Raw genomic sequence first — 18129 nt, forward strand, 5'->3', positions numbered from 1 at the left:
CGTGTCCAGATTGGGTCAATGACATGATATGGTTCCAAATGTAGGTAAGGACTTACAATAAGTAGAATCATCAATAAAGACAAATCCCATGTAGTGGATCTATGGAAGTGCAAGAAACCCAAGGACAACTGACGGAGAAGAAGGTACTCACCAGTGAAGGCCATTATCAGCAGCACCAGATGCATTCCCCGGACTTTGCTCTGGGCTTCCATGTCTTCAGTGGTGTAGAGCGAGAAGCTCACTCGTAAGTTGGGTTGTGTGCATGTACCGCCCGCATTCAACTAAACTCGTCTTATTTGCACAAATAACTAAAACACCGCATGTCTAATCTGGAAAGACGAGTTATCAACCAGAAATTTACAAAAACATTTCTTTGTAGTCAATGAGAAAGTCAAAGTCATTCACAATCTCACGTAGTCCAGAAACTGGAAAAATTAGACCCTTTCCTCATCCATTTCTAGCTGTATTTTTCACGGATAGCACTCGTACCTACTATAAGTGATTCTCACAAAATTAGAATATCATCAAAAAGTGAATCTCGTATATTCTGTAGAGTCATTACCCGCAGAGTGATCTACTTCATGTGTTAATTTCTGTTAATGTTGATGACTATGGCTTACAGCCAATGAAAACCCAAAAGTCAGTATCTCAGTAAATTAGAATACTTTATAACACCAGCTTGAAAAATGATTGTAAAATCCGAAATGTTATCATACTGAAATGTATGATCAGTAAATGCACTCAATACTTGGTCGGGCTCATTCTGCATCAATTCCTGCATCAATGCGGCGTGGCATGGAGGCGATCAGCCTGTGGTGCTGCTGAGGGGTTATGGAAGCCCAGGTTGCTTTGATAGCAGCCTTCAGCTCGTCTGCATTGTTGGGTCTGGTGTCTCATCTTCCTCTTGACAATACTCCATAGATTCTCTATGGGGTTAAGGTCAGGAGAGTTTGCTGCCAATCAAGCCCAGTGATACTGTTGTTTTTACACCAGGTATTGGTACTTTTCACAGTGTGGACAGCTACTGAAACAGACTAAGGGACCTTTGTAACCGCTTAGGAAGACTTTACAGGTGATTTTTGTTAATTATTCTAATTTACTGAGATAATGACTTTTGGGTTTTCATTGGCTGTAAGCCATAATCATCGACTTTATCAGAAATAAACACATGAAGTAGATCACTCTGTGTGTAATGACTCTATAGAATATAGGAGATTCACTTTTTGTTTTGAAGAACTGAAATAAATTCACTTTTTGATGATATTCTAATTTAGTGAGAAGCACATGTATGTCCGCTTCTGGATCCGGGTAGTGATGTTTTGTCCGGGACTATGTGATGGCAGGACTTTAAGTTTTACAAAGTGCACAGAGAACGTTCTCAACCCAGATGTTGATGAATTCTCTACACAATCCATTGGCCATTTCCACTTTTTCATTCATTCTGCTCCTTTGGAGATGGGTGGTCTGGAGAGGTTGGTGTCCATCGGCCAGGATTCGGCATGTCAAGCAGCGCAGCATCTCTAAACTTGCCGCTTCCCAATTAGATGGCCCAAGATTTGTCTTTTTAGTTGTCCAGGCATTTCTGAGGCCACGTACCATCAATGAAAGTGCCACCACGAGAGCCTTGGATGCCGCTGGTTTACCTCCTTATCCTACTGCTCCCCGTCACTGAAATCATGAACTGGTTCTTATCAAAAATGAGAACTTTACATTAAATATTAACTCTATGCCCACTGTGTCTGAAACGATATGTACAATCTTTATTGCCTAAAACTTCACGATGTTTCCTTTAGAAAAACCCAAAGAGACCCCGATCCGTCCTGTGAAATCTGCAGCCGGTGAAGCGTCTTCGTCACCTTATGGGAGTGAAAAGTTGCAGATTTTAGTGTGAATGCTTCGTGCGCCACAATTTAAACTCCTGAAAATTGCTGTAAATTAGTTCATATATTTCACCCAATAATTTTTTTTTTTGTGATTCACTTATTGCGCGGAACTTCAGAGTGTGATTTTTCTTTTCATTTGTGGATCAGATTCATTATCTTCTTCAATTCTAATGAAACTTTCACGTTACTCAACTGGACAATAGAAATCAGATATGGGCCCCTGAGAGCCGACCCCAACCTGTTCCTTCCAGAGATCTACTCTATGTTATAATATTATAGTGAAGTCCGCGATCAGCCGTAGATCCATCCGATGAGATCAGAGGACCGTATGGCCCCCGGATAATGAATAGTGAGCAGTTTATCCTCATACATTTCTAGATCCGACCAGTCTTCGAGGAGTCCCAGAGTCTTCTTTCCCAAGTACTCCATGTCTTCTGGCTCCAGAGCAGTTCCTCACAATGAAGGCCCATATCTCACACCATTTTTATTGATGGCCAAATATTTTGAAATCTAAATTTGCCAGATTTGCTGAATGAAAAAAAAGTCAAAACGAATTGAAAGTATTACATAGTCCCAAATTGTCCTTAAAAACATGTATGAAAGTACTCTACTACCCTAACAAACTAATCTACACCCTACTCTGCTGTCACACACAATCATTACAGTTTTCTACAATATTTTATGGCTTTCACTCTATCACTATGGCTGACCTAGTACATCCTTTCACTATCCAGACTTACCATAAAATAGCTGCTGCATTCCCTGCCTCGGCTTTTATTTGGGCTACGATCACATCTCTTATCTCTTCCATTATGCTCACAGTTTCCCATAGCCCTCAGACCGAGTTCCCAGAAGGGGTCCACATTGCCCACTCTCTTACCACTATTAATCTTAGGACTTTACCTATTGGGGTTTTTATTCTTTGGATCCAGTTTAAACTGAAGTAAAAGAAAGCAGAAAGACAAAAAGGAAATTGTATCTAGTCCAAAATCTCCAGAAATCTTTCCCTGATCACTGTATCCAAGCAGTGAAACAATTCTCAGGGTATGTGCACACGGGCCCCGATTCACCGCTCCAGTTCTTCAGATAGGAAGAGACCAGACGAGTCCGGTGCCGCCCCAGGCCGTCTCGTCCGAAGCGAGCGATGTGTCAATAACCAGGAGCAGCGCTAGGAGAAGCCAAAGAGTTAGAAAATCCTGAAAAGCCTGAATGTGTGAAGAGCAAAGTGGGTTTTATTTAGAATGGAACCACTAGAGAAAATGCCTGAAAAAACCGCAGTGTGAACCATCTTCTAGAATAAAACAAATTATAGGAACAGAAGACATGTACAACCCCATATCTGACCTACCAGGAAAGATGAGGATAAGTAAAGATATAAAGTTACCGCACTTCATCTCTGAGAACTTCTTGTTTCTGCTCCTGGTCCTTGCGGCTGGCCATCATAAGATTTTCTGCTCTGACCCGTGCCACCATAAAATGGACAGGATTGTCTTAGCAAACCGCTGGTCCGCACTTTAGTCTTATAATCCTTATGTTATGGAGAACAGGGGGCAAACGTCTGACCTACGGTAAGTGATCGATCTACCCACATTATACATATGGAGACGCTGAGCAGGTGAATATCTGGACCAGGTGCCGAGCTCAATACTCAATGATATTCCTGCCGACAACGTGCAACCACGCATTTGTAAAAGATTTAATCTTGAAATGAAAGCAAAGGAGCAGAGACAAATGATAGGGACATTATACTTAGGCATACTTAGGCAGTTAATTGGTTCATGCAGCTTTACATGAACACCCGAGCCTTACACTATGGCTGGTCCCAATAACTAAAGCAATTGTTACCATCCACCTCTCGTGTCTCCCCTTTTCCTCATAGATTGTAAGCTTGCGAGCAGGGCCCTCATTCCTCCTGGTATCTGTTTTGAACTGTGATTTCTGTTATGCTGTAATGTCTATTGTCTGTACAAGTCCCCTCTATAAGTTGTAAAGCGCTGCGGAATATGTTGGCGCTATATAAATAAAATTATTATTATTAATTATTATTACTATAACGTAACAACTTTCAAGCCTAAGATCACCACCGGCGGCCATAAAGTGTCCTCAGGAGGCCAACCGCCAGCTCACCCTGCTAAACAGATGTCCATCTGATCTCCACGATGGAGCCTAAGGCAACTGATGAGAACCCAGCCCAAAAACAAGACTCTGCTGCAGAAGCCAAGAGTTGGTGACGGCAGAGAACATTTCCGGATGTGATTCAGGACACATGGAATTTCACAACATCCTGTAAAATGCCGACTTGGTGGTTTGTGGCTTTATGGCGCCATTGAGCAGTAAAATCACCTTTATGTTTCATCCATAAACACATGACATCTTCTAAGTTTGGATTTGTGACGGTGTTATGGCTGCGGTTCTGCAGAAAGGTGAGGAGCAGAGACATGAGATGGGTGAAATCAGCGACTGGAACTTTACTAGATTTTCACACCTTTCTCTTCACTCCAAAATGTTGTAATTTACAGAATTTTGTTTTTTGCATTTCAGGATAGAAGAACAAATCAGAAAGTGATGACGATTCTAACTAAACCCTCCTAAAAGGCAGTAAAAGGAGCGTCGCTGTAGATAAGAGGCCGACTGGGGCACGTATGGCATACAAGGTGTGCCACCATTCTGAATTTGGTAACTCTGGACCAGTTCTGCAAATGCCGTATGGGTCCAGTCGGTCTCTGCAGGACTGGTCCAGAGTCCACAAATTCAGAATGGCGGCACACCTTGTATGTTTGTGCCATTAACACACTGGTCAAGATGAGAACGACTACTAGGTCTTTATGAGTGATGGACTGAGATGTGCCGGATGAGCGTGAGTTTCAAGGGAAGAGCTACACAGTTGGCTTTAGGCAAGGTCCACTTACCTGGGTCTGTAGTCGGCTGAATGTGCAAGCCGGGCTTCGCTGGGGTCTGAGCCAACACAGTACCCATGATATGGTTGTGGACCCACGGCTGTGAGATGCAATGCCCTCTGGTTGCAGTTGCTTTCTGTTGCTGATAATAATCAATAAGCCTCATGCCTTAGCTCTGAAGTGCATCAATTATACTTCCAGCTGTGGAGTGTAACCCTCAAGCTTCATATCCCAGCTCTGAAGAGTAAACCTAAAGCGAAGTACCTCAGCTCAGAAGGGAAAGTATCAAGCTCTGTGTCTGAACTCTGAATTGTGACAATCAAGCTCTATGCCTCAGCTGTGAATTGTGACCATGAAGCTCTATGCCTCAGCTGTGAATTGTGACCATGAAGCTCTATGCCTCAGCTGCAAATTGTGACCATCAAGCTCTATGCCTCAGCTGTGAATTGTGACCATCAAGCTCTATGCCTCAGCTGTGAATTGTGACCATGAAGCTCTATGCCTCAGCTGTGAATTGTGACCATGAAGCTCTATGCCTCAGCTGTGAATTGTGACCATCAAGCTCTATGCCTCAACTGTGAATTGTGACCATCAAGCTCTATGCCTCAACTGTGAATTGTGAAAATCAAGCTCTATGCCTCAGCTGCAAATTGTGACCATGAAGCTCTATGCTTAAGCTCTAAATTGTGACCATCAAGCTCTATGTCTCAGCTCTAAATTGTGACCATCAAGCATAAGTCTTCAGACCCTTTGCTCAATATTGAGTAACATAATAACATAGTAACATAGTTATTAAGGTTGAAGGAAGACTTTAAGTCCATCTAGTCCAACCCATAGCCTAACCTAGCATGCCCTAACATGTTGATCCAGAGGAAGTAAAAAAAAACCATGTGACAAAGAGTAAGCTCCACATTGGGGAAAAAAATTTCTTCCCGACTCCACATACGGCAATCAGACTAGTTCCCTGGATCAACGCCCTATCAAGGAATCTAGTATATATACCCTGTAACATTATACTTTTCCAGAAAGGTATCCAGTCCCCTCTTAAATGTAAGTAATGAGTCACTCATTACAACATCATACGGCAGAGAGTTCCATAGTCTCACTGCTCTTACAGTAAAGAATCCGCGTCTGTTATTATGCTTAAACCTTCTTTCCTCCAGACGTAGAGGATGCCCCCTTGTCCCTGTCTCTGGTCTATGATTAAAAAGATCATCAGAAAGGTCTTTGTACTGTCCCCTCATATATTTATACATTAAAATAAGATCACCCCTTAGTCTTCGTTTTTCCAAACTAAATAGCCCCAAGTGTAATAACCTATCTTGGTATTGCAGACCCCCCAGTCCTCTAATAACCTTGGTCGCTCTTCTCTGCACCCGCTCTAGTTCAGCTATGTCTTTCTTATACACCGGAGACCAGAACTGTGCACAGTATTCTAAGTGTGGTCAGTGACTTGTATAGAGGTAACATTATGTTCTCCTCATGAGCATCTATGCCTCTTTTAATGCATCCCATTATTTTATTTGCCTTTGTAGCAGCTGCCTGACACTGGCCACTGAATATGAGTTTGTCATCCACCCATACACCCAGGTCTTTTTCATTGACGGTTTTGCCCAGAGTTTTAGAATTAAGCACATAGTTATACATCTTATTACTTCTACCCAAGTGCATGACCTTACATTTATCCCCATTAAAGCTCATTTGCCATTTATCAGCCCAAGCTTCTAGTTTACATAAATCATTCTGTAATATAAAATTGTCCTCCCCTGTATTGATTACCCTGCAGAGTTTAGTGTCATCTGCAAATATTGAAATTCTACTCTGAATGCCCCCTACAAGGTCATTAATAAATATGTTAAAAAGAAGAGGGCCCAATACTGACCCCTGTGGTACCCCACTGCTAACCGCGACGCAGTCCGAGTGTGCTCCATTATTAACCACCCTTTGTTTCCTATCCCTGAGCCAGCTCTCAATCCACTTACACATATTCTCCCCTATCCCCATTATTCTCATTTTATGTATCAACCAGTACAAGCACCTTTTGAGCTAGTGCAGCCATGAGTCTTCTTGGGGTTGATGTAACAAGTTTTTCACCCCTGGATTTGTGGATCCTCGGCCATTCTTCTGTGCAGATCCTCTCCAGTTCCGTCAGGTTGGATGATGACAGTTGGTGGATGCCATTTTCAGGTCTCTCCAGAGATGCTCAATTGGGTTTAGGTCAGGGCTCTGGCTAGCCCAGTCAAGTGCAGCGCCCCAGAGTCCTGGTCGTTGCAGTAATGTCGTTCTTCCACCAGGGGGAGTGATATTACGTCCGAAGATAATAAAGGAGTTCATCCTTCCAGGTATCACCAAACGTACACCACACTTCACACTTCAATCCACCAGGGGGAGCCATGCTGCTATCTAGTAGGGCACTCCTCACAGAAGGGTAAAACTGGTGGTTTGGATAGAAAGTTAGTCAGACGCTGCCTGGGTTTGACCCAGTGAGTACCTGTCAGGCAGACAGGGGGAGAAGGAGGAACATCTGAGCTGCAGACAGAGGGTCCCTGTCAGGGGTGGGATCCTGACAGAGGCCTAGCAGGATAGAAAGCTAAGGAGCTGCGCCTGCACCACGTGCGGCAGCATCTTAAGAAAGGACATGAAGAGAACTGTGTTGTAGAGAGTGAGAAACGAAGTCACAACACAAGGAGATAACACCAGGAGGAGTTCTGCCCTGAGATAAGCAGCCTCCTTCTGAGGTGCGTAGCCGGTGGCCGGAACACCGAGGGAGTAATTGACTCTACGCTTTACTTCAGAGACCAGCAGGACAGTCAATTCCAAGTTGGCCTATACCTATGAAGACACGGTGGCAAATTGTGGGGGTCGGGGCATCTCTAGGGTCCCTACAAACAAGCCTCAGGCCATCAGTCAAACGGGTTTGTCCTATTCATACCATCTGGGGAACAGAGAGGAAGAAACAACATCAGAAACATCCACAAAAGTTGTGAGGACCTTACCGAGTTGCTCAGCAGGGAGGTACTACAACACACAGGTGCTAGTAGGAAGGCTACTGATTTCCACCTGGATAAGGGGACTCTGGATTTGCCTTCGGACCGGCCGGACTCTGCCTGCCCTGTGATCTGGTGCTCTGGACTGTGGATGCTGAAGCTTCCAGTAAAAGGTAAAGAGACTGCAACCTTGTGTCCTCGTTATTCACCGCGCCTTACATCGTCCACCATCACCACCTACACTTCTGGGAAGCCCTGGGGATACACTTCACCTGTGGGAAAGTATACCATTTTTCTGCCATAACATCACCCCAGCGGACCCCTAAGCAGCGTCGGTCACCCTGACCGAAAACCACAGGTGGCGTCACGAACACCGTACAAACTTTCCCCTTTTATTGGGCGCCCCTCAAAGGGCCACGGACCAGGTCATGCAACCGTGACATCCCCCGAACCGAAGGACCCGGTGCCGAGTACCCCATTGCCCTTATACGTGAGGGCGCTCCACAAGAATGGTCACAGAGTTGCTCTGAAGCCACTCCTTTATTATTTTAGCTGTGTGCTTAGGGTCATTGTCCTGTTGGAAGGTGAACCTTTGGCCAAGTCTGAGGTCCAGAGCACTCTGGAAGAGGTTTTCATCCAGGATATCTCTGTACTTGGCTGCATTCATGTTTCCTTCAATGACAACCAGTCGTCCTGTCCCTGCAGCTGAAAAACACCCCCATAGCATGATGCTGCCACCACCATGTTTCACTGTGGGGATTGTATTGGGCAGGTGAAGAGCAGTGCCTGGTTTTCTCCACATATACCACTTAGAATTATCACCAAAAAGGTCTATCTTCATCTCATCAGACCAGAGAATCTTATTTCTCATAGTCTGGGAATTTTTCATGTGTTTTTTAGCAAACTCTATGCGGCTTTCATATGTCTTGCTCTGAGGAGAGGCTTCCGTCGGGCCACTCTGCCATAAAGACCCGACTGGTGGAGGGCTGCAGTGATAGTTGACTTTGTGGAACTTTCTCCCATCTCCCTACTGCATCTCTGGAGCTCAGCCACAGTGATCTTGGGGTTCTTCTTTACCTCTCGCACCAAGGCTCTTCTCCAACGATTGCTCAGTTTGGCTGGACAGCCAGGTCTAGGAAGACGTCTGGTGGTCCCAAACTTCTTCCATTTAAGGATTATGGAGGCCACAATTCTGTCTCTGAGCTCCTTGGCCAGTTCCTTTGACCTCATAATTCTCATTTGGTCTGACATGTACTGTGAGATGCGAGGTCTTATATAGACAGGTGTGCGCCTTTCCAAATCAAGTCCTATCAGGTTAATTGCACACAGCTGGACTCCAATGAAGGAGTAGAACCATCTCAAGGAGGATCACAAGGCAATGGACAGCATGTGACTTAAATATGATTGTCTGAGCAATGGGTCTGAATATGTTCCATACCTACTGTAACTGGGGACAAGTGGTGGTTGGACATTCGACCTGTGATTCACATATTGGAGTTTCTTTTATATTTTGTTGTTTATTTACCAGAAGAGTCAAATAAGGAAAAAAAGATGTCATAAAGCCTGACCATAAACAGGACAGTAAAATACCAGATTCCCTCTAGAACAAAGTGTTAGCGCAAGAATGACAACTGCTCCATCAACGTAGTGACAAGCCAAGAAGGGAACGAGAGGAGAAGACATGGAGAGCAATCTGCTGTATGTGCTGATAGCCCTACACCTGGGTAAGAGACTATCACCATGTACATAGTGTCTGTGGTCTTACATAGGACTGCAGGTGACATCTACTCCTCCATTATCTGTACTCAGAGAGTTATCCCTGTGTTATCTGTGGTCTTACATAGGACTGCAGGTGATATCTACTCCATTATCTGTACTCAGAGAATTATCACTGTGTTATCTGTGGTGTTACATAGGACTGCAGGTGACATCTACTACATTATCTGTACTCAGAGAGTTATCACTGTGTTATCTGTGGTGTTACATAGGACTGCAGGTGACATCTACTACATTATCTGTACGCAGAGAGTTATCACTGTGTTAGGCTACGTTCACATTTGCGTTGTGCGCCGCATGCGTCGTTTTTGGCCGAAAGTTGGACGCAAAAAAAATGCAACTTGATGCGTTTCTTGCGTCCAACGCTTGCGGCCATGCGGCGCAAAACGCAGCACAACGCATGTCCATGCGCCCCCATGTTAAATATAGGGGCGCATGACGCATGCGGCGCCGCTGCGGCGCCCGACGCTGCGGCGCTGACCGCAAATGTGAACGTAGCCTTATCTGTGGTGTTACATAGGACTGCAGGTGACATCTACTACATTATCTGTACTCAGAGTTATCACTGTGTTTTCTGTGGTGTTACATAGGACTGCAGGTGACATCTACTACATTATCTGTACTCAGAGAGTGATCACTGTGTTATATGTGGTGTTACATAGGACTGCAGGTGACATCTACTACATTATCTGTACTCAGAGAGTTATCACTGTTATCTGTGGTGTTACATAGGACTGCAGGTGACATCTACTACATTATCTGTACTCAGAGAGTTATCACTGTGTTATCTGTGGTGTTACATAGGACTGCAGGTGACATCTACTACATTATCTGTACTCACTGTGTAATCTGTGGTGTTACATAGGACTGCAGGTGACACCTACTACATTATCTGTACGCAGAGAGTTATCACTGTGTTATCTGTGGTGTTACATAGGACTGCAGGTGACATCTACTACATTATCTGTACTCACTGTGTAATCTGTGGTGTTACATAGGACTGCAGGTGACACCTACTACATTATCTGTACGCAGAGAGTTATCACTGTGTAATCTGTGGTGTTACATAGGACTGCAGGTGACTTCTACTACATTATCTGTACTCAGAGAGTTATCACTGTGTTATCTGTGGTGTTACATAGGACTGCAGGTGACATCTACTACATTACCTGTACTCAGAGAGTTATCACTGTGTTATCTGTGGTGTTACACAGGACTGAGTGTGGAGGACAGGTGCGCACAATCAGTCACACCCTGCTGGGAGCAGCACCTGTATTGTGAGCTCCAGGACTTCCAGCAGGAGGCCCAGAGTCTGCCTCTCTTCTCCCCAGGGAGAGGCAGGCTTCCCGGGAGGCCGACATGGCTTCCCAGGCTTCTGTTCCCCGGTCTGTGCCGGCGGGGGACAGAGAGCAGCAGCAACAGCAACTGGCCCAAGAGGGACTGAGGAGGTCAGGACGGGTGAAGAAAACCTTACCCACCTACTCCAACCCTGAGACGGCTCATCGTCCGCCCAGAGAGGGAGACAGGGGCACCCCAGGCCCCAGGAAGGAGAGCCCAGGAACATCCTGGGGGTTGAGGAGCTCCGGCGAGTCCACGAGTACCTTCTCCTCCCGAGTGGTCGCCATGCTACGTGAGTATGAGGACGCCGGCAAAGCACTGACCGAGCTGAAGGAGGAGCTGCGGGAGGCTCGGATCCTGAATACCCGAGCCTCTAGCAAGGAGAAACCTGTGACCTCCCAGAGGTTAAGAGCCCTCAGAGATGAGGTGGCCCGGTTAGTGCTCCTCCGGGAGGGGATTGAGAAAAGCGCAGGTCCCTTCCTGGAGAGGTTTAAGAACCAGCGGCGGTTCTCAGAAATGAAGGGGTTAAATACCTCAGGAGAACCGCCAGCCGGCGTCCTAAGCGACGAGGAGGACGCCGATGTGGTCGTGACTGGAGTCCTACAAGCTGGAACCAGCCGGGAGAGTGAGCCGCAGAGCCGACAACAGGGAAGCGGCCTCCCGGCACGGCAGAGGACTCCGACAGCACAGGCTGGAGTGTCAGCGGAGGAAGAGGAGGAGGGCGGTCTGCTACAGGAGATCAGACAGCTGGAGTCTCCAGTGAACCTGGACCGCTTCTCCTTCGGTGAGGACGAGCCAGCAGAGGAAACAAAGAAGAGGAAGAAGAAGACGACGGAGACCGCACGGGAGGTGGTGAGTTACAAATATGTACCGATGGATGATGTTACACCTACCACCTCCTGTGTAAACCCCACCAAACCTAAACGCACGGGCTCTGCAGTGGGTCCGGGGCATAGGCAAGGTGGGGAGAGGAGGAGGACGTCCGGCGGTGCTGCCGTCTGTGCGGGGAACAGTGCAGGGGGCGAGGCTGTGGAGGTACTCACGGCGCCGGACATAGGGGACCCCGAGGAGTTTCCCTCCCTGCCCTCTGCGGCTAAGCCGGTTATCACCGGGGCTGAGGGGGGTGAGGTGGGTGTCCACGCCGTTGCGAAAGGGGGACGGTGTGGGCAGACTCCATCCCTGCTCACTACGGCTGAGCCGGCCGACGCCGGGGCTGTGGGGGGCAGGTCCGAGGAACATGGTGCGGCGAAAGGAGGGCGCACTGTTGTGACAGGGGCGCAGTGCGCCTTAAAGGAGAACAGGCACGCAGCTGTGACAGGAGAGCAGCGTGTCCAAAAAGGACAGAAAAAGGATAAATCATCTGCAGGGAACACGAGGCGCCCTGCTGCGACAGGGGGACAGAGTGCTCCAGCGCCCCAGCATGACACCAGGACTGCGAAGTCTGTGGGTGCGGGGCAGGCGGCGCCCCCCAACGAGCAGCGGGCCCAAAATAATAAAGTGCAAACTGCTGCAGTGGGGGGGCAAGGCGCTCCAAGGACACAACAGAGAGTCAGCACCAATCAAGGGAAATCGAGTGTGGTGCTGCACCCCTCCCCCGGTCCGGCAGGTGTGAGTGCAGAGAAGCTAGCAGACACAAGTGAGGAAGGAATGGATGTGACTGTGGCAGGTGCAGAGAACACTGGGACAAATGGTGGTGAGAATACTGGAAAAAAAGTGACGGGAAGTGGTGGCAGTGGTAAGAAGAATGAAAGCAGCTGTGCAGGAAATGATGGGAGTAGTAGTGGAGTGAATGATGGGAGTAGTGGTGGAGTGAATGGTGGGAATAGTGGTGGAATGAATGATGGGAGCAGTGGTGGAGTAAATGATGGGAGTAGTGATGTTGCAAATGATGGGAGTAGTGGAGGAGTGAATGAGGAGAGCATTACTGGTGTTGGTGGAGGGGAAGCAGGTAGTGGTCCCGCTGCCCCCCCAGCGGTGGCGGGGGCTTCAGCCCCAAGCTATTCAGCAGCTGTCACTGCTGGGGGTAGTAGTGCGCCCTTGTCTGGTGACCCTGAGGATGGTGACTTGCAACAGCGCTTCCTGGACGCCCTGAGGAGAGGGGAGAGTTCCATCAATGTAGAGGGGAGGGAGGTTGATCTGTCTTTCTGGATAGAGAGACACGGTCTTTCCGCCTTCCGAGATAGAGGGGCAGAGACTGTCTGGTCTCTGCCAACACCAGGGCAGAGGAGCAACCGTAGGAACGTGGCCCGTCTCCAGTGGGTAAGCAAGGATGCCTGTCCTGATCGGTCAAAGGTTGCTGAGCTCCTGCTGGGGATGGGCTTCGTGGCATATGACATCTTCGCCTTGATCCATCCCTATGGGACCTCCTACTTCGATGTCAGCTTCGTGAGACCGGAGGGCCTTGAGCTTTTCTGGTCTCGCCATGAGCTGGCTCGGGGTCGCCCCGAATGGCAGGGTTTCCTCGCTGTGGCAATATCTCGCCAGAACTCAGTCAGGAAGGTGACCGTTTTGACCAGTAACGAGTCACTTTCCTGTGTCGACATCTCCACCTGGGTTGGACGATACGGCGACATCGTCGGTATTCCCGAGAAGACCCTCGATGAGCATGGTATCTGGTCAGGAGCCTGGACCTTCATGGTGAAATTGAAGGTTTCAGGAAACACCGTTACCCATATCCCTTCCTCAACATTTTTGGGGAGGGACAGGATCTTGATTTTCTACCGGGGGCAGCCTAAGGTCTGTCACAGGTGCGGCAGCCCCACACACTTCAGTGCGCAGTGTACCACCCAGAAATGCGCACTGTGTGGGGACCTCGGCCATCTTGCTGCTACCTGTGGCAGGATTAGGTGTAACCTGTGTGGTGACCTCGGTCACCCGTTCAGTCGCTGTCCGCGTTCCTTTGCCAATGCGGTCCTGAAAGCGGCGAGTGCGGGACAGGCGAAAGCCGGGACTAATCTCGCCGGTGAAGGGACCAGCAGAGGCGGAGGAGGCAGGGAACCGGTGAGGAGCAGGCTGCCGCCATCCAATATCAGGCGGCAGGAGCAGCGCCATGGGAAAAGGGGGCAGGGAGTAATGACCCTAAACTCTGACCCGGGTGCTCCACTTGCAGCTGAGGATCCTAAAGACAGCGAATTGAGCGAGGAAGTCAAGAGACTTGAAAGAGAGGAGCAAAAGGACGCCATGTCTGCCCAGGAACCTTCATCCGGTGACAGTCTGGATGAGGGAGAGGGGGAGTGGTCACAGCAAAAGAAAAAGGGTAACAGGAAAACAACTAAGGATAAGAGGGGGTCCGGGCCTCGAGCCTCCTCCTCGGAGTGCGACCCCTCTGACTCCGTAGCCCTGATCCAGGTGCCATTGGAAGGTCCAGCCGCCCCCCCTCTGGTGGATCTCTCTAACCGGTTCCGGGCCCTCCAGGACTCCCCTCCAGAGGGGGGCGATGGGGACCCGGGGCCGGAGGTTGCGGACGGGGTTGTTGGGGCTCAGGAGGTCGCTGGGTCTTCTTCTCAGGGGGCAAATACAAAGCCTTCTGGGGGGGGGACTACCTCGGGACCACCAGACAAGGGCCAGAGTGTATGTAAGGAGAGAATGGATGAGTCAGTTTGTCTTAAGCGCACTAAAAACTCATCATTGTCAGAGGAAGAGGGTGAAACTGTTGGGGGTGGGAAGAAAAAGGCTATCTAGTTCAATCAATCATGATGGCGGCACCCACCCCGTTGACGCTGGCAACCATTAATGTTGCCAGCATAAAGTCAGAAGCGGCAAGGTACACGGCCTTTCATTTTCTCGGCCAACTTGACGCCGACATTTTGTTTTTGCAGGAGACCAGGTTGACCGACCTATCAACCATGCATAAAGCAAGGCGGGAGTGGAGGCACGGGCCCTCCTACTGGTCTCTCGCGGCCGAGCCGTATAGCGGGGTGGCGGTCCTTTTTAAGACCGCAGCGGTTGAATGCAGACGATTGATCGAGTTAGAAATGGGGAGATGCTTGATCCTAGATGTCTCCATGGGGGGACAGGAGCTTCGGCTCATTAACATCTACAGTCCCCAGTCCAAGTGGGACCGCAAGTGTCTCTTCATGAAGATCAAACCTTACTTATTTTCGAGTCGGCAGGTGGTCTTTGGAGGGGATTTCAACAATGTCACGAGACCCTGTGATAGAGGAGGTTCCGTAGACCGGCTGGCTTACGATTGCGTCGCGCTAAATAGGATAGTAAGTGAGGCACGCCTGGTGGATGTCCACATCCGGCACAACACAGGCCACGCGGGGTTCACCTATTTTAGAGGTAGTCAGTGCAGGTCTAGGATAGACAGGTTTTATTTGAAGGAGGAGGCCGTTTCCTCGCCGTTGTCGGTTGTGGAGGTGGAATTCTCCGATCACTGTTTGATTATGTTTTCTCTGAGCGTTACAGAGACTCCTCGGATGGGAAGAGGTTATTGGAAGCTGAATTCGTCACTCCTTGAGGAAGAAGCTGTAAGACGGTCCTTTGAGGAATTTCTTCAGAGCCAGGTACCGCTGCTGGGCCTAAGTAACACTAAGTCGGAGTGGTGGGAGATGTTCAAACATCGGGTGGCGAGATTCTTCCGGCAACTCTCGAACCTCAGAAGCCTGAACAGGGATCGCCTGTATCAGAGCCTGAGGAGGAAACTCGAGCAACTTGTCTCGACTGGGGGTAGCCGCGAGGCGATCTCCAGTGTGAAATCCTTGCTAAAGAGGTGTCAGTACGATAGGCACGCATCTTTGGTTTTTGAGAGGGACTACGGGAAGTACTACTCGCCCGACCCCTACAGAAGCTGCAAGATGTCAGTGAATAGTAAGATAGTGACGGGGCTGATGGACAGTACGGGATCCCTGAGAAGGTCCAGATCAGGGATCTTGGAGGTCGTCAGTTCATACTACTCGCACCTCTTGGGAAGGAAGGAACTGGATCGTGACAGGATGTCGGCTTTCCTGGCTGAAGCTGTTCCTGAGCCAGGGGCTGACCTCTCGCTGGGCGGTTTGGCAGAAGCGATCAAAGAAGAGGAAGTGAGACTGGCGATCGATGGGCTCCGGCCCAAAAAATCGCCAGGTCCGGATGGCTTAACATCCGAGTTCTTTAAGACCTTTAGGGACTCCTTGGTCCCCCTCTTGACTCAGGTGTTTAATGAGTGTCTCTCCTCGGGCACTCTGCCGAGATCATTAAGGAGGTCGGCTCTGATCATTTTGTCAAAGGGTAAGGATCCATCACGCATTGAGAATTGGCGTCCCATATCACTTCTCAATGTGGACAGGAAGGTTTTGGCTAAGATACTCTTCAACAGGCTGGTGAAATTTGCGCCGCGGCTCCTTTCGGAGGCCCAGCACTGTTGCGTTCCTGGCCGTAGCACTTTCAGTGCTGTTCTGGGTGTCCGAGAGGCCGTGGAGCAAGGCAGGGCGGGCCTTTGGAAGGGGTTCTTGCTGACCCTGGATCAGGCAAAAGCCTTTGATCGGGTTGACCACGAGTACCTCTGGTCCACTCTTTTGAGGTATGGTCTGCCTGGAGGGTTTGTGGACTGGCTTAAGACCTTGTACGCAGGGGCTGAGACTTTCCCTCTGGTAAACGGGTGGATTGGACAACCTTTCGGGGTAGAGTCCGGTGTCCGCCAGGGCTGCCCTCTTAGCCCTTTGCTTTACGCGTTTGCGATCGATCCCTTCCTCAGAAGGGTCGATTGTGGGCCGTTGGCGGGGGTGGGGATGGGCGGGGTGGTGCCGGAGGCTATCCTGAGGGTAGTGGCCTACGCGGATGACGTCACGGTCTTTGTTTCTTCGCAAGAGGAGGCGATGGTGGTGATGTCAGTAGTGGAGAGCTACTCGGAGGCATCCGGGTCCAAGGTCAACCAGGACAAGTGTGAGAGTCTCTGGCTGGGAGGCGGGGATCCCGCGTTTGATCTTCCGGACACCCTCCCCGAACCCCAAGAACATGCCAAAGTCCTAGGCATCGAATTTGGCCAGGGTGATTACCCCACGAAAAACTGGGAAGGCAGAATCAAAGGTGTCGCCCAAAGAGTGGACCAATGGAAGGGTTGGTCTTTGACCCTGAGGGAAAGGGTTGACCTGTGCAAAGCTTTCCTGCTCCCCTTGCTAATCTACCTGGGCAGCGTCTGTGTCTTACCAGAGCCTCTCTGGACACGGGTCTACAGTCTGTTCTTCCAGATGTTATGGGGGAATAGACTGAATCTAGTCAAACGAGAGGTCACTTACCGCACGAGGAGACTAGGGGGGTTGAATATGGTAAACCCCGTGGTGTTCCTAGTGAACACCTTTTTGAAAGTTAACGTGGCAAACCTCTGGAAAGAGAGGGCTCCTCCGTGGGTATTCTCCTGCAAGGGATGGTTTCAGCCTTTCTTCCAGGAATGGGAGACAGGGGGAAGATTGAAGGATCTCCGCACACCGCACGGGCATCTCCCGGCTTATGTTACCCCGGTTCTGAAAATGATGCGCCGGTGGGGTCTGGGAATGTGGGAAGTGAGGTCCCTCCCGAGGAAACTCCTCGACATGCGGGTCTTGCTTTCGCATTTTCAGAAACCATTGGTCCTCAAGGACTGCCCAAGTCGGGATCTAGAGGTTGGGTTAAGTTTGCTAAATTCTAGCAGGATCCCCAAGAAGTATTGGGACTTGACTTGGCGCTGCTTCCAAGGTAAGTTGTATGTGAAGGACAATTTGAAGCACAGGAGCTCCGTGGACAGGAATTGTCCCCGTGAGGCTTGCGCTACCATGCTGGAAAGCATGGAGCACTTCCTGCTTCATTGTCCTTTTAATACAGAGGTGTACAACAGGCTGGGCGCTTCCATTGGTTGGCCGCGGCTGGCCACTCTGTCCTATGCCGAGTGGGCCTATGGAGCGTTCAGAGACCTCGGGAGAAGGGACCGAGCCACTTTATTCTTAGTCAGCGCAGTGGTCAGGTACTTCACGTGGAACGCACGAGTTTTAGTTTCGACGCAGCATAAAATCCTCCGTGTAGATGAAGTTTGTAGCAGCATCCTAGGTGCCCTGGTGAAGGTGCGTTCTCTGGAGTGCGAAAGACTGGGTGCCCGGAGGGCGGCCCATCTCTGGAGGGGTTTCTCCTTCGGGGTGCCTTAGTCCGTTAGCGCTCCTATATCCTGGTGGTGGGCTGATATCTTTACACCCTAGATTTTTGTTTTGTATCTCTGTTCCCTGAATAGAAGGTTTGCAGGCATCGAACTTGAGCCTTGGGTGGTGAGTATGTAGGTTGTGAAGTTGGTTTATGTAT

The 18129-nt window shown here is 49.2% G+C and overlaps 1 protein-coding gene across 1 annotated transcript in view; it reads left to right on the forward strand.

Annotated features, from left to right (window-relative positions):
- The first annotated feature begins 9153 nt into the window (after nt 1-9153).
- The window catches only part of LOC143785139 (transmembrane protease serine 9-like), a 36376-nt gene continuing 27400 nt past the window's right edge, over nt 9154-18129 (forward strand). The window contains exon 1 of the mRNA XM_077273822.1: nt 9154-9491. Coding sequence (XP_077129937.1) covers nt 9449-9491 — 43 coding nt within the window. The 5' untranslated portion in view covers nt 9154-9448. The remainder of the gene's footprint in view (nt 9492-18129) is intronic.

This window comes from Ranitomeya variabilis, chromosome 7 (assembly GCF_051348905.1).
Source record: "Ranitomeya variabilis isolate aRanVar5 chromosome 7, aRanVar5.hap1, whole genome shotgun sequence".
Classification (NCBI taxonomy): Eukaryota; Metazoa; Chordata; class Amphibia; order Anura; family Dendrobatidae; genus Ranitomeya; species Ranitomeya variabilis.